General features: G+C 48.1%; 11 protein-coding genes and 1 non-coding gene across 12 annotated transcripts; 5 read left to right on the top strand and 7 right to left on the bottom strand.

Annotated features, from left to right (window-relative positions):
• Positions 1-215: 215 nt before the first annotated feature.
• Positions 216-2,082, bottom strand: FPOAC1_011298 (uncharacterized protein; the record flags this gene model as incomplete). Its single annotated transcript, XM_044855681.1, has 2 exons — positions 216-230; positions 301-2,082. The coding sequence occupies 2 exons, from the start codon at positions 2,080-2,082 to the stop codon at positions 216-218; spliced, it is 1,797 nt and encodes a 598-aa protein (XP_044702994.1).
• A 1,463-nt stretch (positions 2,083-3,545) lies between these two features.
• FPOAC1_011299 (uncharacterized protein) lies at positions 3,546-4,703 on the bottom strand (the record flags this gene model as incomplete). The annotated part of the gene is made up of 2 exons (XM_044855682.1): positions 3,546-3,801; positions 3,946-4,703. 2 exons carry the CDS (start codon positions 4,701-4,703, stop codon positions 3,546-3,548), a joined length of 1,014 nt encoding a protein of 337 aa, XP_044702995.1.
• A 1,064-nt stretch (positions 4,704-5,767) lies between these two features.
• FPOAC1_011300 (uncharacterized protein) lies at positions 5,768-6,564 on the bottom strand (the record flags this gene model as incomplete). The annotated part of the gene is made up of 2 exons (XM_044855683.1): positions 5,768-5,826; positions 5,883-6,564. The coding sequence occupies 2 exons, from the start codon at positions 6,562-6,564 to the stop codon at positions 5,768-5,770; spliced, it is 741 nt and encodes a 246-aa protein (XP_044702996.1).
• A 1,820-nt stretch (positions 6,565-8,384) lies between these two features.
• FPOAC1_011301 (uncharacterized protein) lies at positions 8,385-9,896 on the top strand (the record flags this gene model as incomplete). The annotated part of the gene is made up of 1 exon (XM_044855684.1): positions 8,385-9,896. One exon carries the CDS (start codon positions 8,385-8,387, stop codon positions 9,894-9,896), a length of 1,512 nt encoding a protein of 503 aa, XP_044702997.1.
• A 78-nt stretch (positions 9,897-9,974) lies between these two features.
• On the bottom strand, positions 9,975-10,549 carry FPOAC1_011302 (uncharacterized protein; the record flags this gene model as incomplete). Its single annotated transcript, XM_044855685.1, has 3 exons — positions 9,975-10,216; positions 10,271-10,324; positions 10,381-10,549. 3 exons carry the CDS (start codon positions 10,547-10,549, stop codon positions 9,975-9,977), a joined length of 465 nt encoding a protein of 154 aa, XP_044702998.1.
• Positions 10,550-11,645: 1,096 nt separating this feature from the next.
• On the top strand, positions 11,646-13,216 carry FPOAC1_011303 (uncharacterized protein; the record flags this gene model as incomplete). The annotated part of the gene is made up of 2 exons (XM_044855686.1): positions 11,646-13,044; positions 13,095-13,216. 2 exons carry the CDS (start codon positions 11,646-11,648, stop codon positions 13,214-13,216), a joined length of 1,521 nt encoding a protein of 506 aa, XP_044702999.1.
• Positions 13,217-13,644: 428 nt separating this feature from the next.
• Positions 13,645-14,257, bottom strand: FPOAC1_011304 (uncharacterized protein; the record flags this gene model as incomplete). The annotated part of the gene is made up of 3 exons (XM_044855687.1): positions 13,645-13,711; positions 13,772-14,118; positions 14,180-14,257. The coding sequence occupies 3 exons, from the start codon at positions 14,255-14,257 to the stop codon at positions 13,645-13,647; spliced, it is 492 nt and encodes a 163-aa protein (XP_044703000.1).
• A 520-nt stretch (positions 14,258-14,777) lies between these two features.
• Positions 14,778-14,867, bottom strand: FPOAC1_011305. The gene has a single exon. It is a non-coding gene; the product is annotated as a tRNA-Glu (tRNA).
• An 872-nt stretch (positions 14,868-15,739) lies between these two features.
• Positions 15,740-16,002, top strand: FPOAC1_011306 (uncharacterized protein; the record flags this gene model as incomplete). The annotated part of the gene is made up of 2 exons (XM_044855688.1): positions 15,740-15,749; positions 15,797-16,002. The coding sequence occupies 2 exons, from the start codon at positions 15,740-15,742 to the stop codon at positions 16,000-16,002; spliced, it is 216 nt and encodes a 71-aa protein (XP_044703001.1).
• A 1,371-nt stretch (positions 16,003-17,373) lies between these two features.
• On the top strand, positions 17,374-21,555 carry FPOAC1_011307 (uncharacterized protein; the record flags this gene model as incomplete). The annotated part of the gene is made up of 3 exons (XM_044855689.1): positions 17,374-17,783; positions 17,829-18,492; positions 18,538-21,555. 3 exons carry the CDS (start codon positions 17,374-17,376, stop codon positions 21,553-21,555), a joined length of 4,092 nt encoding a protein of 1,363 aa, XP_044703002.1.
• A 570-nt stretch (positions 21,556-22,125) lies between these two features.
• On the top strand, positions 22,126-23,568 carry FPOAC1_011308 (uncharacterized protein; the record flags this gene model as incomplete). Its single annotated transcript, XM_044855690.1, has 2 exons — positions 22,126-22,203; positions 22,273-23,568. 2 exons carry the CDS (start codon positions 22,126-22,128, stop codon positions 23,566-23,568), a joined length of 1,374 nt encoding a protein of 457 aa, XP_044703003.1.
• A 274-nt stretch (positions 23,569-23,842) lies between these two features.
• On the bottom strand, positions 23,843-27,706 carry FPOAC1_011309 (uncharacterized protein; the record flags this gene model as incomplete). The annotated part of the gene is made up of 2 exons (XM_044855691.1): positions 23,843-25,045; positions 25,094-27,706. The coding sequence occupies 2 exons, from the start codon at positions 27,704-27,706 to the stop codon at positions 23,843-23,845; spliced, it is 3,816 nt and encodes a 1,271-aa protein (XP_044703004.1).
• Between the last annotated feature and the right edge of the window lie 252 nt (positions 27,707-27,958).

A 27,958-nucleotide genomic window follows, 5' to 3' on the forward strand; every position in this document is an offset into this window, starting at 1 on the left:
TGCACCACCGCCAAGGGCAGGGGCTATGATAGAAAGATGGCTCATGTATGTTCTCATTGGGCCCCAACGTAATGGACCGGGTATATAGATTCATCAGGTCATAATAACCAATGCACACACAACTCGTTCTTGTGCTTCCTAGTGCTAAAAATGTCTAAATAACTTACTAAACTCTACTCTATAGCCTTTCGTCTATCGCATCACACAAACTCTCATTACTTTTGCAAAGACTATAAAGAGTTAGTATGATTTGCTCCAAGTTTCGTGCGTGAAATGTTAAAAGTGCAGGGCCAAACTTACAATTGCGAACTTGCTTCTCGCTCGAATTTTGCTTCCGAAAATCATGAGGACCCATGGAACAAGCGTCAAAACAGATGCAATGCCTCCCAACACACATCCTGCAGTTCTCAGTCCAAGATTGTCAAACATTATTCCAGTCAAGACCGGGAATATCCCGCCCAGCACATTGCGGCTGAAGCTCTGTGCAGCGAGTGCTGACGAGGCATACATGTGGTATGTATCGGCAAGATAATTGAATGTGGCAAGATACACAGAGTAAATACCCCAGTTCGCAAAACCAATTCCGATGGCCTGCGTGTAGTGACTCGTACTGGCGGGACTCAGGAACGCAACGAACAAGCCCGCGGGTAGAAGAAGCGATGTCATACACGAAAAGTACAGTCGAGCCTCGGGAGAGTCTGCAGGAAAGTGCTTTCTCATGAACCGCCAGAATTTAGATACTTCTTTCTCGTGATAAGGGCCAGACCAGAGAGGGTGCTTCATGAGATTCTCCTGAAGGATACCCACTGTTGTTGCAACGATGGCCGAAATCATCATTGCCACGTAGATACGCATAGACATGTTATAGTTGTCCGCGTACAAATATGGCACGACAGAGAAAGACAGGTAGAGGACGGCCCACGAGAATGCGGCCCAAAGAGAGAAGGAAAAGACGACGGGCTCGGTGAAGAGGAGATAGAAAGGCCTCTTGACTGAAGTGGCCATCATCTGCAGAAGAGGAGGTCGCTGTTCGTCAGCTTCCACAAGCCACCGAATCCTTCGTAGGCTGCTTCGCTGTTCGTACTCGATTTTCGTATCGTGTTCCGCCAATGTCTCGACGCTTGACGCAGATGAGCTGTTGCTGGAGTGTTCCTGGGCATCAGTAACCCAGACTCCGTAAACGCCTGCGTCCTCCAGTTTCTGGTACCACTCGTTTAGCTTCTTAGCCTTCCGTGACAGCAACACTGAGCCCCGAGTCTCTTTGAAGAGCACCACGATAGCAACCAACAGTAGCGCATCCAAGATGACTTGATGCCAGAACGACCATTTCCAAGCCAGGGTATCGTCTTCCAGGTCGTTGACGAAAGCAGCTGCCACCAAGGGTCCAAGTCCAGTACCGAAGAGCACAAAACCACTGAACAGGGCCATGGGTGTGTTTCTCTCTTCCTTTTCCCAGAGGTCAGCGATGACTCCGCCGACGACTGAACTAAAGACAGAACCACCGACACCAACGAAGAAGCGAGCGATCAGCATGCCAACCAAGTTTGGCATGACAGAGCAGACGGCTTGGAAGATGACAAAGACAAAACCAGCCAGGATAAAAACTGGTCGTCGACCCCAGATCTCGGAAATGGGGGCGAGGGCCATGGGCGCAAAGGCAAAGCCCGCGCAGAAGGTTGTGATTCCAACAAGTGTTGCGGTATGACTTGCTCCTATATCCCTAGCCATTGCTCGGGAGGGGGGTGAATAAGTTCCAGCTGTGTATGCCGTGAGCATGGTGGCAATACACGACAGCGCAAGCATGATGTTCTTCCGTGCCCGCGGCATGGTAAAGGGGGATGCGTACGGTCGTAGATCTGGACATTGTGGCAGATCAGTGTTGGCAGCAGAGCTTTGTCCATGGTATGAAGGAACTGTTGGCAATGGAGTGTCAAGAGTCAGATACAAATATGATATAGGATCTTGGCTGCCAAGTTTCGATTGTGTCGTCGATGATGGGAGAGTGTTCTCTAGCCTTATCTCGAGATCACCAGGGTCTTGAGCGGAAGTACCTGCAGTCTGACGCAACCCAGGTTCTGTCATGTCAATAATATATAAAGATATTGATAATCAGTGCAATGGTATTCTGTGTTGGGTGGGTGAACGACATTCGCTTTGAATTAATGTCTGAGGAAGAAGTGAAAGAACGAGGACAGAACTTTCGGGGACACGGAGTCAATAAGGGCGAGAAGAAGAACAATAAAGCAGTAATCCACAGGAAATGTAATACCCGGGGCACAAACCCGGGGGTTATTGAGGCTGGGGTTGCAGGGCAGGAGATGAGATGAGGGCCAACAAGCGGGATCTCGACGGGAATAATGGTGTCTTGGCAAGGTATCCGCTTGTTTAACGTTGCGGGACCTTTGTTCTTGCGTGTGACTCGGCCATGAGGAAACGCTAAGGGATAGTACATTCTGACCGAAGGGTCACAACGGCGAGAGGGAGGATTGCATTTGCGGCACGGTCATGGGTGTTACAGTTGGAGAGAGAGGCCAGAGCAGAGGTCAGCTCGATGAATGCGACTTGATATGCCCATCGCCTTTGGGTAACTGGTCTTTGAAGTCTGATCCGAGCTACCTGACCATTGGCCAACTCGAATTTGCAGAAAAGAAATACTGGAGTTGTTTTGTATTCCCTCAATCCGCCTTGTGGTGACAAGCGGGTTTCTCGCCGGGGCACATTGCCTTAGTAGTATAAAAACCGGGCAGGGCCTCGGGAATAACATGGGTTTGATCTTAGCTGAACGCTAAACATTTAGCCAAGTCTAGAAACTCCACGTCGCCTAAAGCCATCTCGAAGATGCCGTTCGGCAAAGGCTCCTTTCGGACCGCCGACAATGACCGGTTGGTTCTGTGATTGGCCCCAATTCCGAAGAGTCTATTCGGCACTCAGAGCCAAGCACTCCTATACAATGGAGGGGTCCGGTAATAGCAGGATATATCTTGCTATTACTGTATACCCGGCTATCTCGTTTGCAGATCCGATATCTCCGCCATCTGGCCTTTGTCAAAATCGATGATGCATGAGCTCGCAGTATGTACGTATATTGGCGGACCCATTTCTGCGGCGTCTAAATGACCCTCACCCAAAAGTCGGTAAATGTAACCAAACACATCACTGGTCACTAGTGTTCTGTTGCTCCTCTCAAAGGGTATCTGGGCCAATTCGTAATAATTCAAGATCCATTTGCCAGTCGGGACCAGCAAAATCCATAAAAGCGGCCTATTTCTCATCTCTACCTTTGTACTCTGTAGAATTCATCCTCCCATGTTCTCGTCAAATTGCCGGCAAACATCCCCGTGGCAGTTGACTTGTACAGAAAGGCTTAGTACTACTTGGCATAATTAGTACAGCGCTAGGCGCATCGAGAACACAGTCTTGGAACATGGTCGAGAAAAGGGTTCGGGAATAACCAACATTGAAAGAGTCGGGGCATCTGCTTCGTAACTTGAGACGTCGTGGTGTAATATGAGTCGGGCCTCAACCTCCAATGCAACCCTCCTGACTCAGTCAATATCATCCGCGCTAGTCTGTCCATTCCCTTTCTCATCAATCTTGGGGCCCAACTGTTCCGTCGCCTCCTTTAGTGCTCCTTCTCCGTCAAATGCGTCGTCTTGCTGTGTGTCAACTTTATCAGGCAGGTTAAACGAATCGTGAGCCCCTTCTTTCAACGAACCATCCTCGTTCACGTAATCCTTATGGTACAGCGAAAACAAGATGACGAGATATGGCTCTTCCGTTTCTTTGTTGCGCAGGACATATCTGAGCTGATGTGAGCGTTTTGGGCCGGGCCTGTAACAAGTGTAAACGAAGAGGGCTTGATGAAGAGATCGCTTGTCCATCATTGAGGTAACGCGGTATAACAACAAGGGGGTCTTCGTCCGACAAGAAAGGGGGGATGCTTACCGGAGACCCTGACCATCCCAGTACTTCATTATGGGTAACTGAAAGCCGGGTAGATTCAGAGCAAGATCCGAAAAGTTCAGATAGGGGTTGAAAAAATCGAAACCGTATGTTTGGCCATACTCAAATACCCATTTCTCTTTGCTATCCGCTCTGAGAGCCCACTTCATTCGAGCCTTGTTGGTGAGAGGGGCGCCAACTTCTTCACGGGCCTCGAGACCATCCTCGTCACCACCTTCCTCAAACCAAAGTCCACCCTTTTCTTCATCGAAATCACCCTTGCCAACGTGGATAGTGTTGAAGGAGCTCAATGCTGGGCCATACAAGTAGGGTTTGTCGGCGTAAGCATCACCATCCAGACCAGGATCAATCCACCATCGAACTATGCCCATGGCAGTGTTGAAACCCGGTGGTAGGCGGTCTCGAATAGGGTGGTCGAAGTCATTGCCGAATTGTAGATCGGTGGCCTTGATTCCGGAGGCGTCATCACTGTCACTGGCGGAGGGTTTCTTTGGTGTGAAACGGAATGAAATGCTGTATTGATCTCGGTTATAGGCGTGAGGCTCTGTTGAAAAGTAGGGAGATGTTGAAGGTGAGTTTCTTGGCAGACCCTTGTAGTCATTGATGCGGACGTTGAGTTCAATATCGGCGCGGTCGCTCTTGATGGTGATGGGCTTGGCAGTATTGACTGGAACCTCGACCTGTTGACTTGGGTCATAATCAGGACCAGCTGTGATGCGCAGGATATAATTCTCGGCCATTTCGTCTTTCTATTCAGGCCTTTCTCTTTTTGAGGTTTTTGTTTGTGTCTAGAACGTTTGCTCTATTACGTAGTTTAGAAGGGAAGTTGAATGACGTAACTGAGTGTGTCGCTAAGCTCTTCCTGCAATTAACAAAAAACCTAACCTACAGTCGTTACAAGAAACAAATGATGAAGAAGTTGAAGCAAAGCAACGCGGTCGTCTATTTATTGACAACATCTTTGATAGTGGCGTTGATAGCAAGTAGCCTTGCCATTATGACGTGAGTGTTTTTTAATCTCTACTTAAATGCCCGTTCAAGTTTCCGTCACTAGATTGGTAACATCCCGCGTACCTAGATAGTAGTTGATCTTAGTACATGGACATTATTACCTACTTTTCCACCGCAAAACCGCTGCGGTATCATCTGGCCACCAAGCTAAGATATACATTTGAGACATCAAGAATAAGTTTAAAGTAATGAAATCTATCCTTATCGAACAACAAGTGCATATCATGCTGTTGACGTGCTATGGAGTCAGGTAAGCAAGTACCTTGGAGATGGAATGCCTGAGTAATGCCTGAGGCACAAATAACGTTGCTGCCTGCGTCTTCCATCCTTCCCTCTTTCCCTCCCCAATTCCCCACATCCTTCAACTTCAAGTCGTTTCAATCGAGTCACTCACTCATCGAACACTAAGAAATATTCGCAGTACGGTTTTATTGAAAATAAAGCAAAATATATACTCGCATATTCTTGCAGACCTCTTTTATATATATATCTTTCTACGGATAAGCAATCTTCACTACTATCAAGATATGCACCAGTCCAACTGGTTCGAAATGGTAATTCAACAGGAGGTGGTGAGATGAGATACATCCGTTGTAATGATTACACCTACCTACCCGCATCAACGCAAAAAGCCATTGGACTTCGACAATTCTCTGCTCTATCGGAAACGCCGCTGAAGCAACTGTTATCAGCATATCCATATCCAATCGTCAAGCGCCTGCCATGAACGCCAGTTCTTTTTAAATCTACTATGTACGAATCCCATTGTTGCAGTATGCTACCTCAACGACAGTTATCGGCCTGGCCCAGGACTTGATCTGTTCTGGACGATGTGCGCCAGCGCATCAATCACTGCCTTCATTAGCAATTGTGCAATACTACTCTTGGCGAGGAGTGGTTCAACATACTCTGCATGTCCATTTTGGATCTTGTGGCCAAGTAAAAGTCTTCGTTAATCCTGTCCTGCCTGTGCTCGCCTGGGCGATGACATGGGCAGAACTCATAGTCTGTGGACAGCGGAGGGAGGTCTGGCGTGGACAGTCGGGTATCGATTGGTGTTCTTGGATACCAATCTTCACTCAAAACGTCCTGATCGGAGCCATTTATCTCCAGCTGCCCTTCGCTGGGATCAATAGGAGTCGCGTGACACCAGGATCCAGTGTGGGCAAGACTTCTGTCATATACGAGGTGTGAAGATTGGCCATGTCTGTCTGAGGGAACCAGAGTATTCTCAAGTGAGACCCGAAGACGCTTTCGAGGTGAAGTCGGATACAGCTCATATTCTGGTTCTAGTTTGGAGGGAGATGGAGGACTGGTGTATGCGCACAAGTCCTGGTTTGACAGCTGATGCAAGCCACGTGATCGTGGCACCTGCCTTCGCATTCGAGCATCAGCATCTCTGACTCGCTGCCCATAACTAGATACCTCGTCCAAGTGGAGAGGATGAGCCAGATCTCTGGGACTTGCTGACAGCCGTTGCCTCTCACTGGTCTTGTAGTGATTTGGCACAGAGGCTTGGCCGTTGACTCGCCTGAGTTCGTACGTTGGTGTAGAAGGGGCAGACATGGGGAAAGCACGATGGGAAGTCATCTTATTGTGAAAAGGAAATTATGTCTTGCTTGTACAGAGGTGTGATGCAATATATGGGCCTCAAGTGACGGCGACAGCAAGGCAGTGTAGATAGGAGTATGAAAGCAGTCCTACTGAGACTCATCGAACTCTTGAGAGTTATCAAGTGATGAAATTCTGAAGCAATGGTGGGTTTGAAGTGGTTTGAGGATGATTTTTGATGGATATGAAGAAAAGGTATAAAGAAGAGAGAGTGTAAGAGAAAAGAATCGAGGGGGGGAGGAGGACTTTAAGTCGGGAGGCCCAAGGACGACAGACCCCCGCACAAACCAATCAGAAGACAGCATCTCAACCTCACACAACCTCATCCCAGCACTCCTCATCACACACACTTTATTACAAGCACTACCAACTTATTCCTTCTATTGCTTGATCCTACATACACATTGGGTAACTCACGAGAGTCCTCTTGGTGTTGTGTACTTGTCTGTTTGTCTACTCTTCTGAACCTTGGGTTGTTGATGTGCCTGTCATTTATGCCGTATGACAAGTGTGCCGATACCGTCGTTGTTGATTCCGTGCAAGTCTCGGGATATTGTGCAACGCTCAGGTAAATACTGTTCTGTGGAAGGTGGCCCTGATACACAGGGCCGCTGTGTCCTGTCGTTTTGGTTACTGGACCTATGCTGGTCGACCGATTCGTAATGAAATATACATCCCGGGCCACGTACATCTACTGCATTACCCGAGATCTTGTGTTCCTAATTATACACTGGCTTGGGGCTATGGGGGACGGTTGAAACGAACAAATTCTCTTGTGTCCTAGAATTGAAGTCATTTGTAGTTCGGGACTTATTAGTAGTCTCAATGGACCAATAAGAAGTTGCGTGGGAAAATATCGGGAGTGTTGGAGTCGACATGTACCTATGTAAGACTAACATGACTTGACGTTGATAAATGCGTATAAAATAAAGTAGAGATACTTATCTCCTCCCCCCTATCTGACATAGGTGATGGCGACCGGTATAAACATTTTCAAGGCAGATGTATTTTACGAATACGGAGTGTGGCACTTAATCTACATATCTTGGCTAGCCACATGTCCTTGGTCAAATTAATAGATCGAGGTTCCGGATTTGGTGAATAAACAGTGTCGCATTGTGCATCTGATTCATCTATGCATGTGGCGCTCAACGACACTCTATGTAAAAACTTCCCTATGTGGAGTTTCACAGTATCTTGGTCAAATTGGTTTCTGTACTGCATGAGCGTATTTCAGTAGATCTGGAGTCCCTGAGCGGCATCTTTGGCTCGGCTCGCATATCTACTCTTCCGCGACAGTTTCCTATCTACCAATTATAGATGTGTCATACCTTGGGATCGAATCACTTCTTTATAAAACCAAAACTCGAACACGAGTTGAAATTCTGGAGGAACTTGTCATACACTGTTAACGACATGTAACGGTTGAGGGACGTTACATGACAGGTTGACAAAACCCAGAACTATTCGTGGAGTACCTACTGAACTGAGATGTGACTGTTTCCGCATCAGTCAGATAAGATGTGGCTACCCACGGTCGATCAGCCACAAGCCACAATCCATCAGTGCCTGAGACCCTTGTAAACCCAAGTCGATCAATGCCTATCATCCAGGCCTGCTGACGATGATTCCAAGTGGTACGCCCCAACGAAACGACAGAAGGGTCCGTTCAACAAACACGTCACCAAAGGTTTTCTTTACCAACAAGAAAAAAAAAATCCTCATTTAATCATCTTCACCCTTTCATCTGTGCAAAGAATCAAAATACCAAGTCCGGTTCACGGGCGCAACATCATCGCATGATCGGTACATCTTTCGGTGAATGGGTCTTTATCCGCCTATCCATCGCCTTCTTTCGCTACACGCCATTAATTTACATATTCCTCATCTTTGCCTTGCCTCTTGTGCAGCCCGTTTCTGTGGTGTTCCCAGCTGTGTGTGTATTCCTAGCAGCGTTGCTGGCAGAATGTGTCTTCTACCTGTTCATTTACAGACCGTTTCTTGGACGGCTCAAACGAGATGCTGTTTACCCACCGGCACTCACGCGACAAGATAGAGAAGCGCTGTTTGAGCGATGTTTCGGCAATGTCTCGTCGCCAGAGATTTACCTGAGGTGGTGGTTTCTGGATGCGGATCCGAATGAAATTCGGCGGGACAACGTGAGAGAGTTTCTCTTGTGGGCTTTCTTTGAAAAGCCCGATGGGAAAGATCTGTCGGTAGAAGATGAAGAAACAGTGGAGAGTGAGGTTGAACACTATATGGCTCTTCTTGAGAGACGACTCGGACGACCGTTTGAAAATGGCCGGGGAAATGTGAAGAGCCTTCGTCTAACCCTCGATGGTATCACAACGACATATCGCAGTTTTCTCTGGTACATTATCGTCTTCTTTGTCGACCAGTTCACCCACTTGGCTTTCCTCTGGCACGGATTTGAGTTTTATCGACGACCTCGCTCCTCTGCGCTTCGTGTATTCCCCCCGCGTCCACAGGAGCTGTTTCCAGGCCGACAATCCCCCTCTTCACAATTAAGTTACTGGCACCGCCCACATACAGCCCAAGACAAGCTTCCCGTGGTTTTCTTCCATGGTATTGGAGTTGGATTGTCGACATACATTCCTTTCTTGGCTAAGCTCGGTGAAACTGGCGAGGGGAGGGGGAGCATCGGTGTAATTGCCGTCGAAATTCTGCCCATCTCATTCCGCCTCACCCCAGCCATTCCCGATAAGAGAGAGTTCTTGACTCAAATGACAGCCATCCTGGAACACCATCATTGGGACAAATTTGCGCTGGTGTCACACTCTTACGGCTCTGTCTTGACAACACACATGCTCCATGACTCCAGTCTCAAACATCGTGTACCATCAGTTGTCCTCATCGATCCTGTTACCATCATGCTCCATCTTCCCAACGTGGCGTACAACTTTACACGCCGGAAGCCCAAGCGAGCTAACGAATGGCAGCTATGGTATTTTGCCAGCACTGATCCAGGTGTTGCGCTTTGTCTAGGCAGGTATTTCTTCTGGCGCGAGAATATTCTTTGGAAGGAGGATCTGCTGGGGACCCAGGATGACGGTAGACATACGAGACATGCCGCAGTGACGCTGGCCGGTTGTGACCTCATAGTCGATACTGCGGCCGTTGCCGAATATCTGGGGGTTGATCTGGAGTCGCCAACCCGTAGACTGGTAGCGGAATCACACAACGGTGTGGAGGTGGTCATGTTTCCCAAGTTGGACCATGCGCAAGTATTTGACGACCGGTCAAGTAGAGATTCGGTGATTCAGATGATTAGATCAAGATGCGAAAGCTAGTGGGTAGCATCTGGAGGGTAATCCAAAAATAGACAAAGGTCGAGGTAGACAGTGACAAAAGAAAGGTCCTTGTTCGCTTTAATTCTTTGTTTTGACGACATCGCCACCCCATTCAGTCAAGTCTGCTTTAATAGGAGCCGGTCCGTTCTGGATCATGAGTAACTGGAAGTCCTCGTCCGAGTCATTTTTGATTTGATGTTCGATCCATGCAGGCACAAAGGCAAAGTCTCCAGGAGCCAGTTCGTGATGCTTGAGTTCAGAATTGACGGCCTCGCTGACAATGAGAGTACCGTTTCCAGAGACGGCATAGATTATGGTATCTAGACATGAATGTGAGATTGGTTTTTATGATGTTGCAGAGGGTCGTAACTAACCTTGCTCGCTGTTGTGTCTAATCGTAGATTTGCAGTGTGGTCGGGTTGTGATGACTTGATTGTGTCAGTAACGCAGAGCCGGGGGTTTGTATCTGAGACAATTTACTCACCAGAGACACACATATTGTCACACTTGCCCACGACGGCGGGACGTTCGATGACGGGACCCTCGACAGTTGGATGAGTCGGCTCGAGCTGTTCAGCTTTGGTGATGTTGGCAGATGCAGGCATTATCATCGGAAGAATCTCCGAGAGGATGGGTAAAAAGGTGCTCATCATTGCAAATTAAAGTTGATAAGAATGAAATGCGATAAAATGGTTGGGGTGGTATGGAATAAAGACAGAATATAGTTGTTTAAGTATAATAAAGCAAATGTCGGTGCGTGACGTGAGAGGCAAAATGTGAAGGTATTCCCAAGGATTAGTTAGATGACGTCGCTACGCTAATAAACGGGTGGTGTACGATCCGCCAACGAAGCAAATGGGAAAAAAAGATAAAGAGGTAGCCACAGTAGTACAGATATGCAGTTTCGGTGACGGAAACAAGCGCGTGACTTTGTGATTTGGTGTTGAGAGATGAAGCATCAGGCCTCAAAAGAACCTGGACTTACCCAGACCGGGGGCCTAGACTAGATTCCTACCAACCACCGTTGTTAGTCTTAGCGGCGGCACAGCTTCGCTACAGTACCCTTAATAGGCCTAAAGGGATCACGGCTGATAAAGTACATTTGATTAGATTGATAATGCAAGGTCGATGGGGACTGGGGTTGAACAACTGTGTACGACTGATGCAGGCAGGCAGGGTCTGCTCTCAAATTCTCCAATACAGTATTCTCCTCTGCCTTAGTAGTCTGTGTACACGTTTATCATAGGTATGTATCAATCATCTAAGATAGAGATGCCAGCACTTAGTGGTGACGACGACGATCCTCTCTCCACTTTCCCCCGGCAGTTATCGGCAATGGATCCTCCAAAATGTGACAGATAAATAAATAATGCTTTCATGTCTAAAACAAATGAAACCCAATTGATCTACTACACAAATCAGATAATTTGAGTACCTCGATTGAAAGCAGTAATTCAAGTCAGTATCCGTACATTCCTGTCTTTACGCCCTCTCCAGGGTCGGCATCTCATAACGGCTGAACTCCGCTTAGCTGCATCATTTGGGGGTCATGGCTAACTTGGTAACTGAAGCTCCCATCTCAGCTCCCCAGTCGAGACCGTCTGGATCAATATCTAGCTCGCCACCCCTGCCCAAAGCAAATGATATAAACTAATTCAAGGTACTCGGCCAGTCTATGAGCTTTTTAACTGTCCTCATCTTCATTATATAGGGTCTCACTCAATATTTTCTCCTTCTATTACAGAAACAATGTCCATCTCGAGTCAAGAGCCCGAGTCACCGCTATCGGGGCCATTGTCGTCATCAACAGACTATCAGTTACAGATACCATCAGATACCTCATTACTTCTAGACCTCCCTCCTGAGCTCATCGATAACATTCTTTCTCATCTCTCACCCTATGATCTGTCAGCTATATCCGCTACATGCCGAGATCTACGCAAGCATGCCCTCTCCGACATTCTCTGGCAACCTCTCGTCCAAGAGAATGTTCCCGGCATGACTCTCACCAGTCCTCACCCTTGCGGTAGCTACCATGAACTTTACGCCTCGCATGACCGCCTCTGGTTCCTGCCCCGGCAAAAGATCTGGTTCTGCGATCGAGATCTAACCGGCAGACTCATACTTGTCCGTTACGACCCACGTCGAGGTTGTATCGAAGGCTACCAACTTCTTGCAAGCAGAGGTCGACCACTTCATCAGAGTTGGCTTGGCCAAGGCGATGTCTTGATCCAAGAGTTTGATCCAAAAGTCAGGCTCCATCTCGATAAGCCTATTCTGCAGTTCCGGGTTGGGGAGGAACCTCCTGTTGAATTCACAACGCGGCCTGGTGCCAATCGGTTTGCCGATGAGATGCCTGTCACGCTTGATGATCGGATCGATGCTCTTTTCAGCAACTTCATGTTAACATGTGAGCTCGACCAAGAGGAAGCCCAGGATAACCTCAAGGGTTCGTTCCCGTATGGCAACATATGGCCACCGCCTTCTGTGCCTTCGGATCACCATGTCTCGGGCGGTAGCACGCAGATCACAGAGGAGGGTATCTTTGTCAACACGCCGGCGACGCGGCCCCGACGACGCAGGGATGTCTCGGAGAAGTTCTTCCGAGTTCGTCAATGGATGGAAATGGCGGGTGGTTTAGCTCGTATTGGTATGGCTGCCGGTATGACTGGGATATTTAACATGCTAAGATTGTCTCGTCCCGCAGCGGCCGGTGGCCTTCCTGGCGTCCACGTCGGCGAGGAACTAATCACCTACTCAACTCTCGATCCAAAATTGTACACTCCAACACCGTCGAAGCCCTGGAGAGGCATCTGGGTTGGCGATTACAGCACCCACGGGTGCGAATTCCTACTTGTTCACCAGCCCGATGACGAACCGCCGGCGACGGACGAAGAACTCGGGCTTATACGCGGAGAAGCGGAAACCGAAGATGCTTGGGTAGCGAGACGCGATGAAGGGCGCACATATCAAGGGCGGCTCGAGGCTATTAAGCTGACGGGTGATCCCAACGTTCCGCGAGGAGAGATTACCTTTTTAGCTAAAGACTTGAGCGACCTTGTTGATGGCCCTCCGGCAGACCCTCGCTTCCAAGGTATGAAAACGGTTCACAGCCAAGGCCATATTGCAGATACAGGCTTCATATCGGGTAAGTACGAACAGAAATTGGCAAAGAGGCTTAAGCTAACAAGGTAACAGACAGGTTTGTTAAAAGCAATCTTATTCTTGTCAGTCATGATCGCATAGCGCAGCACTGGGTTGAATTTGGCCATGTGAGCTATTTCCAGAGGGTAAACATCGATGAGTTTCTCAAGGTATAAGGGGAGAGGCTTGGGAGATTGTGTAATTATATTGAGTATACCACTTCGCCCATCATGAAGTGATTAATAATACTTCTGGTTTGGGTCAATATCTTTAGTAGGTTGATATCCTTGGTTTAGGGTCCTGTAAACGAGTAAAGAGAATATCATGATGCAGCCAGATGTCAATGCCATATATTTCTAAGGGTATCACGGAATGATCCAGTACATAAAACCCATGTGAAAATAATTCCCAAATTCCACCTGCCTGGCAAAAAAAAACATAACATTCATCTCATGAGGTCATCGAAGTTGCATTCAGTATCCTCCGTTGAGGACACAACTGGCAACTGGACTCGCGTGGGCTCAAGGCCCGACGCTGTGTGCACAGGGCTCGATATGGTAAATTCGCTTTTGTGTTATTTTTTGGTTTTAATCGCAGTTTCCGTTTATTTGGACTTGGCCTTCTCAGCCTGAGCCTGCTCGTAAATCCAGTCGTTGAGACCCGCACGGTTTCTATAATCACTGGTCAGCTTCCTGTAGTTCGCACTTTCAGAGATACAGTCATTCACTTACCGTGCAATCTCGAAAGCGTAAAACTGCATGCGGGGAACAAAGATGGTGGTGTTCTCCTCGTACTCGACCTTGGGGCTGTCGCGAACCATGGTACCAAAATTGTAGTCGTCGACCTTCTTCTCGTACTTCATCATGAAGTCGCGCCACCTGTTCTTTCCGTCCTTGCTCTTCATCTCGTCCTCGTTAACCTTGGCGGCGGGGTCGAACTCGGGGAAGGCCTCCTTAAGGTGCTCCATGATCTCGTCGTCGATCTTGGTGAGGCGAAGAGAAGAGCCCTTGACGCGCTCGAGGATGGACCAGTAGGTCTGCATGTGCTGGACGACCTTGACGGCGAATTGCTTCTCGATCTGTGGGCTGTTGGTTAGTGACTGGGTCTTAGACTGTATCCGGGGGTTAAGGTTGACGCACGTCCTCGTTGTTCTGGGCATTCTCGGCGTCAAAGTTCTTGGGCACGGGGGCCCCGGCCATGTTATCGAGGGGATCCATAATGAATGATTAATTGGTTGCGATGTTGATGTAGGGGATTTTGGTGGTGTTTGGTGTACTGAAGCTGTGTTTGAGGTTGTCGTTGGGCAAAAACCTTGAACGTGGGGCAATGATGATGGAGGGGCACAGAGCCACAAATGATATCAGCGTATAGTGTTTGCGCTTATTAGCACTGTAAATTTAGATCTTGGTGGATGGATATGCTTGTTGTATGGATAGAAGCTGACTTTATATACTTAGAATAGTCATATCATATCGACCACCTGGTCCTTAGTTTTATTCTCTATATACCGTTTCCGTCAGAAAAGAGACAAAGTTTAAAACCTACCTATCTATTTGTGTTAAAGATGCTTCTAGCGCTTGCTAGAATATTAAAGATATTCTTTACAAGTTGCACAGTGTGACAACTCTAATCGGTATATCCGTCACATCGTACACATTGTGGCAAATAAACATCATTTCTCGTTATACAAATGATAAAAATGATTCACCACGACTGGCAAAAGAATATAATTGCTAACTCCGGTACAGGGAATCGAACCCTGGGCTCCGCGGTTCTGATCTCTCAGGTTATGAGAGCGCGAAATGTTAGCCACTACACCATACCGGATGATGAGATTGGTGATTGTTAACGGGAGATTCTCTATTAATCAACATAGAGCGTACAACATAAAGCGTACAACATATAAGCTGTCTGCTATCACTAGAGTCTGTTTGTGCCTAGAGGTACCCCTATTTGTCGTTGTTGTTTGCGACTCTTGAGATGTACCGGCCGAATTCTCATGGCGCAAGCACCAGGTTGGGGTATAAACCTTGTAAGCAGAATCTAAAGGGCAAACCTTGCATCTGAATTGTTCGTTGATTTGTTACTTATCTCTGTTAAACTCTAGCAGCCGTTTGCTTAACGGACATCTGATCAAGCAGACTTGTATGCCTTTCACTCACATTTATATAGAGCCTAAGAGAAGATTGATGCCTGATATTGCAAACAATTTCGTGGGCATAGCTCCACGCAACTCTCAAGACCGAAACTGCTGCCAGACAAGTATAAATGACCATACTCTCCCCTGAGACACATTTTCAGTTCCTCACCATTTTCAGTTTTGGACTGTATATAAGTTAAAGACAAGGCAGATATCATCAAGCCTTTAGACTCTTGGTTGGCTCGTATGCAGTGACCTAACGATAGGAACCTTTGAGCATTACCTCGAGGATGTCAACCGCCATACAGCGGATCATTCATTCCAAGTTCACTTCTGTCGCTACGTATATTGTAACGGCCGATCGCCTGGTTTCACAACCGTGATCTAGTAGCCATCTGTCACCCCCTTTGTCTGGTCTTCGAAAAACAGTCATGCCTAAAGTATATAAAAGAAGCCCCCACAGCCACACAGCCCTGCCGCCAGCACACTTGGTCAACAAATTCTTCATCTCAGAGACATGATGAATCCGAAAGAAGCAACTTCGACATCGAATCTCAATATGTCAGTATGTACATGTCCACCATAAACTGGTATTCTCCACAGCTAACCTCTGCAGATGCACTTGACATTCTGGCCGGAGTGGCTCGCAACAGTAGTGTTACTCCCGCAGAGCCTAACACTGTCGACACTATGGTCCCTATAAATGACTGCCAAATAATTTGGTCTTGCGGCCCTTTGTTGCTTGTTCTTCTCCATCAGCGTCGTCTTCTAGTGCAGGAAGTCGTCAGTCATCAGCCTGCACAAAGAGGTGCTTCGGAATAGGTCTTGCCCGTCAGATCCAGACAGACTCGACTGATAGGTACGTTGGATAAAGGCTTTGATTGTATACTCTGCTTAAATGTTACTTAGCGATGACCAAAGCATAGCTGAAGTTGCAAGGCTTGGGTCATGTATTTGGACGCATATCCCACGAGGGAAAATCAGATGGTACCAGCTTGAATTAAGGGCTCTGAGCATGTATCCGGGGATAATACGACAAGACTTCCATTAGAGTGCTTCATTGAGGTCAGTTATTTAAACTCTAGTAGTGATTAGCCTCATGATATAATTTAAATGTGTGTTGGTCTGTCACAAAACGCATATGGAACATGTCCTAATGGGATCAATACTATCTATATGTATTATAGCAAAATAAAATCAACATTAAAATAAGAATATCCGGTGGAGTGCATTAGTCAATGTTTATGAGTGTATGAGGGGAATCTGACCCCGAAACAGCACAGTGATATGATACATGTGTACAACTGGCAAGCCAAGAATTGAATGATACTTCTACATGTTACTGCTCAGTCTATCTTTGGAAACCAGTGGCGAGTTTAATTTGAGCCAAATATAATGACCACCACCATCATGACCACCACCGGCAACCACTTGCACGCACTGCTTTGAATAACCCATCAAATGGGACGCATGCCTCGAGATTAGACAGGGGGGAATAAAAAAGCAACATCATGACAAGAGTTCGGAACCAGCGGCACTAAGAGGACATCATCTAGGCTGTTTTAAAGGCCTTGGTGTCAGAGATGCTGATTTACTTGCCCACTGTTCAAATCCCAAGACAAAGCCAGCCCACCGATGGCTTCAAAGCGGAAGACGGGACTAGGCAGGTGACTTGGGCAGTAAAAGAAAGCGGGAAATGATTCATCGAGATGAAGAACAACTCAGATTAACCAACAGTTGGAAAGAATCTTCTCGTTTAATGCACCACTCATGGAATACCATGTCGTCAAGTTGGGCGGCATTTGGCAGTGGCAACACTATCGGCATCTCGGTCGCCTTTAGAATCCCGACTGAAAAGGCTATCAAAAAGGTCGGTTAGATGCAATCAATTTATCTTGCATTTTTGCCAATAATTTGCGTGCGGGGTTGCAGTTAGTTTACCAAGTTAATGGACAATATCAGTGAGAACAATACTAAGGCCCCTGGCCTCACTCAGCCTCGTCTGTGCACCATCACCACTCGCCTTTCATATTGTTCTTTGTCACCACAAACGCTCTGCCTCGTTTTTACCTTGTCGCCATCAAAAACCATGTATTCTCCTCAATATCTCCAAATCGTTTGCCTTTTTATGTGTTTCTTCTTCCTTAATCCAGATTGAATCGCCACTTTCGTTAATCTTCAACTTCATTCGCAATGGAACAAGACGCAAAATCATCGTGGAGGCAACTCTTCGCCTTTACAAAAAAATCACACACGGGAGCTCTGATAGCTGCTTTGATAGCCGCAGCCTTCTCAGCAGCTTTCAAAACCATCCTCGCAGTCATCCTTGGGAAAATCTTTGATATCATCGCCGGCTTTGGCAATGGCACATACGACGGGGATGAAGCACTGAGCCTGGTTTCTGACTGGGCTTTTGTCCTTCTAGGAATGGGAATTGGAAATTGGATTGCCAGTACAGCCTTTCTATGTCTTTGGGTCATATTTGGAGAATTGCAGGCGTGCAGCGTCAGACGGGAAATATTTACAAGTCTTCTCTCCAAAGACATGGCCTGGTTCGATGCCCAATCCGAAGGTATATCAAGTCTTCTTATCAGAATACAGACGTGAGTACCTCATCCATTGTTCAATCCCTTACTAACTCTTCACAGGCAAACTCGTGAACTACAGCTCGCATCTTCTCAGGTTCTCGGCCTTCTCGTTGGCGACATCATCACTTCCTTCGCATCTCTGGGCATCGCGCTCTATTACTCCTGGAAACTCACACTCGTCCTTCTCGCTACTCTTCCAATTTCAGCCATCGTTCTATCACTTGCCACAAAGCGCTTGGAGCCTGCAATCCAAACCCAGAAACGTGAACTGGCCGTGGCCTCAAAGTTCGCCGTCGCATCTATAACCGCCATTGATCTCGTCAAGGTCTTTAACGGATACGACCAGGAAGTTTGGCAGTACTATCCATCCGTAAAAGCCGCAGCAAAGCAGTACCTTGTCCAAGCCCAGTGTAATGCTCTCCAGATGGGCTATGTCGCTTTCTGGGTTGTGGCCATGTTTGTCCTGGGATTCTGGTACGGCGTGGTACTTGTCAACAACGATGGTCTTGCTGCTGGAAGTGTCCTCACAACTTTCTATTCTACCCTTGCAGCTTTTCAGGGCATTGAAGCTCTCATGCCGCAGTGGCTGGTTCTCGCAAAGGGCATGTCGGCTGGTGGGTTTCTATCCAGTATCACTCGCAACATGAGAAACGGTGGCCCGGTTACGCCCATGGCTGGTGCTTTACGACCCCAGTTCTGCAGTGGCGACATCGAACTGAAGAATGTGAGTTATACCCCTGCTAACAAAGATCAGTACTGACATCGATAGGTGAGCTTTGCATACCCTTCCAATCCGACGGTCAAAGTACTCAAACGATCCAACTTCTTCTTTCCTTCTGGCGAGATAACCTTTATTGTCGGAAGAAGCGGCTCTGGAAAGAGTACACTCGGTAACCTCATCGTCGGCTTCTACGAGCCCCTGAGCGGACAGGTTCATGTCGACAGCCGACCTTTACAGGTACTCGACAGACAATGGGTCCGCGAAAACATTACTCTGATCCAACAGTCGAGTGTTTTATTCAACGAATCGTTCTTCAAGAACGTAGCATTTGGTCACCAATACCCTGACGGAGCAACACGATCCGAAGTTATGGGTGCCTGCGACGCAGCATTACTCCAGTCAACGCTCGCAGCACTTCCCGATGGACTTGAGACCAATGTTGGCGCTGACGGATACAACTTGAGTGGTGGTCAGAAACAGAGACTGGCGCTTGCTAGAGCTAGACTCCGAGATCCCCCTGTACTCATCCTTGATGAAATCACAAGCGGTCTCGATCAGGTCAGCAGAACCCTCATCATGGACGCAATCCGTGCATGGCGACGAGGCAAGACAACCATCATTATAACACACGACGTCGCTCAAATTGATGATAATGACTTTGTCTACGTTATGGACAACGCAGCTCTTGTGCAAGAAGGCTTCAGGAAGGACCTTGCCAAGCAAAGTGGTAAAACATTTGCCACGCTTGCATATACAGCACAGAACACCCCCGAAACGCCTGTTGAAATCACCATCGACTCTCCAGTCTCCCCCATCTCGCCCCTTTCTCCATTATTCCCTCCACCCTTGAGAGCATCTCGACTTTCGAAAATGCTCGTGGGAGAGCTGGAGTCATTCAGCCCAGCCCCTGCGAGTGCATCGCAACGCATGACTCTTGGCACCAATGCAGCAGCGGCTTTTCGCATCCGGACGGCTCGGGCATGGGATATGGAAACCTTTTTTGAAGAAGAGCGTCCAGCAACCGCTCTTGCCCACTTACCTATGGGTGACTTTTATGACGAAAAGCACAATAGCGCTCTCAGAAGTCGAAGTAGCTTAGATGGTTTTGAAACATCGTGTACCCTAGGACCTCTCGATGAACCAGAGTATCTCTTTGGTGGAGCAGAACGCCCAAAGAGCATCACAAGACTTCGAAGGGCAAAGTTGACCGACAAGGCAGAGGATAAGGATGATGAGACTAAGGAACTTCCTCCACCTATGTCATTGGTTGCAATCTTGAAGACTGTCTGGCCAGCTATCGGCCGGGGACATCGGTTTCTCCTTATTATTGGAGTACTTACCTGCTTGATTGGTGCTGGTTCTATCCCTGCATTCGCATATTGCTTTGCACAGCTGTTGGGCGCCATGTGGTCGCAAGGCGACAAATTGGCAGAAGGCAAGAAATGGGCCATTTTCCTCAGTGTCATCGCTGTGGTCGATGGAGTTTGTACAGGCGGTGGTCGTTACTTGCTCGAGATGGTTGGCCAAGCATGGATCAATACTATCCGCGTGGAAGCCCTAAAACGAATTCTTCGACAACCAAGGTCTTGGTTCGACCGGTCACGCAACTCTCCTGGCCGAATCAACGAATGCCTCGATCGGAATGCCGAAGAAATGCGCAACATTGTCGGACGATTTGTACCCATCCTCATTACAGTCATCGTCATGATCGTTGCCGCTATTGTTTGGGCACTTATAATATCGTGGAAGCTCACACTCGTCACCCTCGCACCGCTGCCTGTCGTTATGGGCGCAGTTAAAGGCTATACCATTATCAGCGGGAAGTGGGAGGCGCGTTGCAACGAAGGAGCTGAGGAAGCCAGCGCTACTCTGACTGAGATCTTTCTCAACATCCGGGTCGTTCGAGCTCTTACATTGGAAAAGTACATGAGTACAAAGTACCTCACATCAGTAGCACATACTCTGGGTCTAGGAAAGAAGAGGGCTGGACGTACAAGTCCCTTTTTTGGTCTCTATCAGTCTGTGAACTACCCCCTCACGGCGCTGGTGTTTTATTACGGAACTGTGCTTCTGGCTTCGGAAAATGCGATCACACCAACATCTGTCGTAGCAGTGGTGAATCTGCTTCTATTCAGTATGGGCACAGCGACAAGTATTCTTAGTACGATACCTCAAGTCACTATGGCTCAGTCCACTGCCGCACAGATGTTGAAATATGCCAACATGCCGCTGACACCACCAAGCGAGGCTGGCGGAAAAGAGAAGCCAAAATCACCGCTTCCAGTACGACTAGACGACCTCGGCTTCTCTTACAAGTCAAGTTCGCGTAGGCCTGTTCTTAGAGGCGTGTCGTTCGAGGTTAATGCTGGAGATTGCCTGGCTGTCGTCGGTCGTTCTGGCTGTGGCAAGTCTACGGTTATCTCGCTGATGCTGGGTCTTTATACCCCCTCGAGAGCTTCAATACTCAGCACGCAACCGCCACTCACCTTTGCTGGCATTTCTCATTCAGACATTGATATTGAGCATCTCCGCTCGATGATGGCATACGTCCCACAAACACCATTTTTGTTTCCAGCCACCATCGCAGAGAATATCACATATGGTCTCAAGGAACTATCGCCTCTACGTCACTTCCCCAATGTCATGGCCGCTGCAAAAGCAGCTGGTCTTCACGAGTTTATTTCATCTCTTCCAGACGGTTACAACACTCATGTTGGCGACGGAGGCCAAGCTCTCTCAGGCGGTCAAGCACAGCGTCTCAGTATTGCACGCGCACTAGTCCGCGAGCCAAGACTTCTCGTTCTAGACGAACCAACAAGTGCTCTGGATGCGGAAAGCGCAGAGATGATCAGGCACACAATGCGACGAATCGCAGGCAAGACAAAGAGGGATATGGCAATCGTTGTAGTGACACACAACAAGGAAATGATGGCCATTGCAGACCGTATTGTTGTGCTGGAGGATGGTATCAAGGTTGAGGAGGGAACATATCATGAGTTGCTGCAAGCGAGGGGTGCTTTTACGCAAGTAATTGGAGAAGGAGGATGGGAAGGAAAAGAGTATTGATTGATCAAAATCTCATATTAATGAAACGATGAATGAATTGAATAATGATAATTAACGGTTATTGCACGCATATACCTGAGCACGAGTTGTTGTTGCTCTGATGGTGGATCTTTAAGTAGACCCATTCTCCCCCACGTTATTTTTTTAACTTGACGATCTCGATGGTCTATCTCATTGGTCAGAAGCCCCCCCTGAGGATTACTAAGTCGGTGACGCTACAACAGGGGTCACGGGGTCTGGGATGGAAGAAGAGAAGGAAGGAATCTAAAACAAACCAAAAGTTGTCCATTCATTTAAATCTCATCCATCGCCACCTTGAATGCCGCAGTAAACTACCGTTCACGTGTCAGACTATTTTGCTTTGATTTTTTTATTCTTATTACATCTTTTTCATATATTCCATCATTTATTCATTCTACATGCGATTTGTAATCAAATAACTGGGCACACACAATATCCATCATAGCTCAAAGATCGACATTGTACAGCTTGTCTCTCGCCATCTCTCATCTCGTTTCACTTTGATTCATTCACTCATAGCACTCACTTATACGAACTCCCCACTACTCAATGACAGCACAATCGCCCACCAAGCGAAGGGGTCGCTTATCTTCCAGCACCCAAGAGAACGACGATGCAGCTCTCAAGGTAACTAACTAACTCACTCACTCTCCTATCCTACAACCCATGCATATACTTACAATTCGCCCCTCCAAGGCTCGTCGCGAACGCAACCGCGAAGCTCAAAATATCTTTCGCCGTCGTCGCCAAGCAGCCGAAGCAGCACAGGCCCAACGCGTCCGTCGTCTCGAGCAGGTCGTCGAAGAGATGAGCTCCGTCTTCATGTCCTTTGTCGACGAGATGCTCACCACTGAAGCCGTCGTGAGCGGCCAGCCTAACCTTGTGGGGAGCTTGCGACGCAGCATGGAGAGGATTCTGGAGCTGGCTCATGAGGTTGTCGGCCCAGAAGAGGATCTTGTTGTGCTGCCGAGATCGAATTCTCCAACTGAGGAGAATAGGCTCACGGGCAAGTCGCACAGTCCCGATAGTGAGCGCAGCGAGACGACATCGGATTCTGGTTCCTCCTTGGCTGTGACATTGAGACGAGTCCAGCCTGTTCAGCCACCGCAGACTTCAGCACTGACGAGCGCCCTGTCGACGTCAAACTCAACGTCAGCAACGTCCATATCACCACCGACGCCACAATTCACAACGCTCCACAACTTCCAGCAACCGTCTCTCGGCAAACCCGTCTCAATCCCGTCTTTCAACCTTGCACCCCAAATCTTTGGCAATGGCTGGCTAGGTACAACACCCACTGCGCCCAGCGAAGTCATCCCGACAGGACCACAGTACAACTCGCCCTTCTCATTCCGTCTCGCCAACACGGCTCTGACAATAGCATGTCAACTTCTTGTAAACTCACCGCCTGAACACGCCATGACTCCGCCACAAGCTCGTCTGTTCTGCAACACACTCAAAGGTCGTGCCAAGGAGGAAATGCTCACTCGTCTACGCTGGCTTATTGGTCCTGGAAAACACGAAATGTACCGCGTTATTGATTTACCTTATGGACGATACGGACATCACGTTTATGCTCGCGGTGAGCTCAACCCAGCGACGATAGAGGATATTGAATGGCCATGGCCTACACGACCGGCTGGATCACACATCGACCATTTCACCCGTTTCTTCAGCATTGTTGGCGTCGAGAAGCAGCTTCTTGCGCTAGGAGCCCGGATGATCGATAGCGAAACGCTGGAACTCAATCTGAACAACTCGCCCATGCCCAATGTCGGAAATGCTGTGCCCAAGCAACCTGAGAGCTGGAGCTTTGTGAATTGCTTCTCATTCCCGACGCAGCCCAAGAATAGCCCCGTGACAGTGCGGCTGAGTGTGCCCGCCCTCGTCTTGTCGCTAGCTACAAGATCTTGCTGCTTAATGAGAGGACCCGGAATACCCAGATCAGAGATTGGAAGTGCTATTGAAGAAGCCATTATCAAGGTGGGATGAGTATCGGTTAAAAATTTATGATGACTTGTTTTTTGTTTGGATATATATATGAAAAGGATTGGGCATCACATTTTTGAGGAACTTGGATTGGAAAACTCGTGGGATGGAAGCGTTGTTATTATGGCCTAGTAAAGCGACCTGTATGTATATTGGTATCTTGAACCCCTTCTCTGTCATAAGTCGTAATATGTCATTTAAACCAAAAAAACAGATCTGTACCTGCAAACCAAATGCCCTTCTCCTGTCTATTCTGTGATGCAAAGTGCATTATCCGTTATCGCCTCTTAGATCTCAATAGTCCCTCCCATGAGATGTGATGTCTCCATGAGCTCTTTTGCTCCTGCTGTTGTGACGGTCGCGTCTGGTCTCGGGGGTTTGCCCCTTTCGTCCGTCGCGGCCGAGCTGTATTCACGGCCACAAATTTCATAAATCTTTCGTCTTGACTTGGCGGCGAGGTACTGTCGGTACCGCCACTTGTCCTTAGAATGGGGTCATCCTTGAGGGTTTTAGGGTGAATCTCAAAGATAGCACCGTCGGAAGGCCTTCCTAGCTTGGCCGCCTCCACTAGAACATGTAGATCAAGCTCTCTCTTCTGCTTTTCTCCCTCCTTCAACAATCTTCTCTGGTCCGATCGGGCCATAGCTTCTCTCTGTTCCTGTGTCATTGGTGTCTCGTCTTCCTCCATTTCTGAGGTCAGATGCATCATGTGGAGAATATTTTCGACAGGGCCCATCTCGTGCTCTGGTTGCTGTTCCTCCTTATCATCTGCCTTCTTGCGCTTGAAGCAATTCAAGGCTTTAGACATTGATGCACGGAGCGGCCGCCAGATCGCGAACCAACAGTTACCAACCAGTGTAAAGAGGCTCTGAACCCAGCTGTCTGGGATTTGTCGAATTAAAGCACCCAGAGGAATTGACATAACACCAAAGAGAAGACTCCACCCCCACTGGGCACCTGTGAGAGGAGTGGTGTCGAATGCTTCGCCTCCCTTGAAGACAATGATAAACTGACCAGCAATAGTAATAAGTTGTACGCCGATAAACCAGGGGTTTCGCAAGATGCCTTGATACCAAATATCAAGCTTGTTGTCTACACGACGACAGTTGTGTTGATTAAAGAATTGCATCCAGACGTAGATATTCAGCACCAACGTCTGCAGCTTTTCGATCTCAAACTCGGTGTCAGGGTTGAAAGTGTCCCAGCCGGCATAATGCACCACAAAGACGACTATCAGCTGGTATATGGCCTGACAGATGATCATCTTCCACATCGTAATGGAAATGATAGGTGCGTTTCTAGGTTCGGGCTTGCGTTTTAAGAAGTCGGGAGATGGGTGATCAGTAGCATAACCGAGAGAAGCAAAGATATCCATGATCAAATTGATCCAAAGTAGTTGTACAACGGTGAAGATGGCGTCGCCAACAAGTTCCGAAACAACGGTGATGATACCTGCAGTGATATTGATTGTAAATTGGAACTGCAACTCGTTAGCTCATTGTTTGTACATCCGACTCAGAACACTCACTTGACAAAACTTCTTGACTGAATCATTGACACTTCGACCCCAGCTCAAGGCTTTGACAATTGAGGCAAAATTATCGTCAAGAAGGATGATGGATGCGGCTTCTTTCGCCACCTCGGTACCTTGTATACCCATGGCAAATCCGACGTCAGCTGCCTTGAGGGCGAGGCCGTCATTGGTGCCATCACCCGTCACTGCTACCGTTTCGTTCATTCTCTTTAGATGAGTTACGAGAAGAAGCTTGTCCTCTGGGCTCGATCGGGCCAAAACCTGTAGTCTTGGAATAACAGCGTCGAGCTGCTCGGGAGTCAGATCCCTAAATGTTGGTCCATCCATAGCAATGCCACCAGCTGTGTAGATGCCACACTCCGCTGCAATAGCTTTAGCCGTCAGGAAATTGTCGCCTGTGACCATGCGAACAAAGACTCCAGCAGCTTGGCATTGGCGAACAGACTCGACAACTTCAGGCCGCAACGGGTCACGAATACCAAAGGCGCCGATGAAAATCATGCCAGATGCCAGCCATTCCAAGTTGATATTATCGGGATCGTCGTCGGGGCCCTCGAAAATCTCGTGTGCCGTAAAGTCTCGGTAGGCCATGGCAACCGGCCGTAACATTCTAGCCGCATAGTCTTCAATCGTGTTACGATAGCTTATGCGATCATTCTCCGAGAGGCGGGCAACCGGAAGTCGGAAAGTTGGGTCCAGAACGACAAAAGCGCAATACTCAAACACGACTTCCGCAGCTCCCTTTACCAGAAGTCGATAGCGGTCGTCATCAACTTTTATCAAGACAGCCATCCACTTGCGGGATGAGTCAAAGGGAAGAATAGCGACAAGAGGACAATTAGCTCTCTCCTCCGCCAAATTACCCATACCCAGATGCTGACGACTAAATTGTAACAAGGCCGTCTCGGTGCTGGAGCCCATAAAGGGGGATGATCCAGAGTCGTCAGTCTCGAAAGCGGTAGAGTTGAGCGCGATACTGTCTTTAAGTAGTCGCCGGCAATCTGGTGAGAGTGACTTTGCGAGATCGGTCGAACTGTCGCACTTGATGGTGGAAGCACGAGACATGGATGAATCCGGGTCAGGAGTAGCAAGATCAGTGTCGTCAAAGTAAGATTCGAGTCCGACACGTCCAACCACTACAGTCATCTTATTCTGTGTCAAGGTACCTGTCTTGTCGGAGCAGACAGTTGTTGCATTTCCCATAATTTCGCACGATCGAATCAGCCGAACAAGATTATTGTCTCGAAGCATGCGTTTCGTAGCAAAGGCAAGAGCAATAGTCACATTAAGCGCCAATCCCTCAGGGACAGTAATTACAACAACCGTGACAGCCAAGATCAGGATATGTAGAAAATCTTCAGCTTTCTGGGATGGCCCACCAGTAATGGTGTTGAGAGTGATCAAGAATCGGATCAAGAGAACGAGAAAGAAGATAGAGCCAGCAACACCACCAATAATGATGAGCTGCTTGCCGAGGCGGCCAAGTTTCACCTGGAGTGGTGTTGCTTTCACATCATCTCTCAGCGACATGAGTATACGTCCGTAGGTCGAATTGACACCAACAGCAGTAACAATGTAAGAGCCGACACCGCGCGCGACGGTAGTTCCACTCAAGATGAAAGGGTCGATTCGAGATGGATGCACTGAGTGGTGGGGGTTTGGCACGCACTTGTGAACCAGATCAGCTTCTCCGGAAATGGAAGACTCGTTCATCTGCAGACTTGACGCTTGCACGAGGACACCGTCAACAGCAACAATATCGCCAGCCTCAAGATGTAAAAGATCGCCAACAACGACTTCATGGACAGAGATGCGCTGCAATTTACCAGACCGAACAACTGTTACATCCCTCTGTTGCTTCCGCTCATTGACCTTTTTGAACTTGTAATTCTTCTGCCAGTCGGTTGCAGCGCTAGCTATGATGATGACGAGGATCGCAACTACAATGGTAACGCCATCTACCCACTCAACACGGGATGCGCCTATCGACTTATCGGCGGACTGGTAGATACCAATAGCAAGCGAGATGGTGGCCGATATGGTCAAAAGTATGATGAGCTTGTCATTAAAAGCAATCCATAGCAGCCTGAAGAAGGACTTTTGTGCTATTTGAGGAAGACGGTTGTCCCCGAAAACACGTTTGCGATCGACATAATGATTATCATGATGTTCGAAAAGACCGTTGTGGAGGAGCGGCGGCGATGGCGGAGGGGAAGCAGCGGAAACCAGCGGTGGTCGTTCAAGATTACCGGAAGCTACTGCTTCATCAAAGCTGACGGTTCCATCAAGAGTTGTCTCGTCGACGCTGAGTCCAGCCGAGATATCGGTTCGAAGGCCAGCGGCTAAGCCCAGCAAGCCGCCAAAGGCGCGTAGCGCTGGGAGACTCCTTGTGGTCAGGAGTTTGTGAAGTTGGGTCGGGGTGAAAGCAAAGTTATTTCCTTGAACAGGTTCATCGTCGTGTAAATCGAATGGCGGATCGTCGTTGTTGGGAATTTGAGAAGTCATATCGATCGGAGGCTGGTGTTGACTACCAGAATTGGAGTTTGAGTTGGACCCTTCGCCAGAGCCGCCATAGCGTGGATCAGAGGCAGTCGTAATGTCGTCCATCAATGTAGAGCTGTTGGAGATGAAAGCAGCCGTAAGCTGGTACGGCTGAACTGTAAGAGCAGTCTGTCAAACAAAAGACAAGAAAACAAAAGCAGAGCAAAGAAAAGGTTGGTGGATCAAAGATTGTTTGGTATCAACTGAACGGGACGGGGACCGTTGAGTGTGGAGGAAGGTGGTTGAACGGTAGCGTGGGGGATGTTTTTACTGGCTTTTACCCCGAATGCGTTAGAACCAGTCATGAGGAGCAGGAAA

This window comes from Fusarium poae, chromosome 4 (genome assembly GCF_019609905.1).
Source record: "Fusarium poae strain DAOMC 252244 chromosome 4, whole genome shotgun sequence".
Lineage (NCBI taxonomy): Eukaryota > Fungi > Ascomycota > Sordariomycetes > Hypocreales > Nectriaceae > Fusarium > Fusarium poae.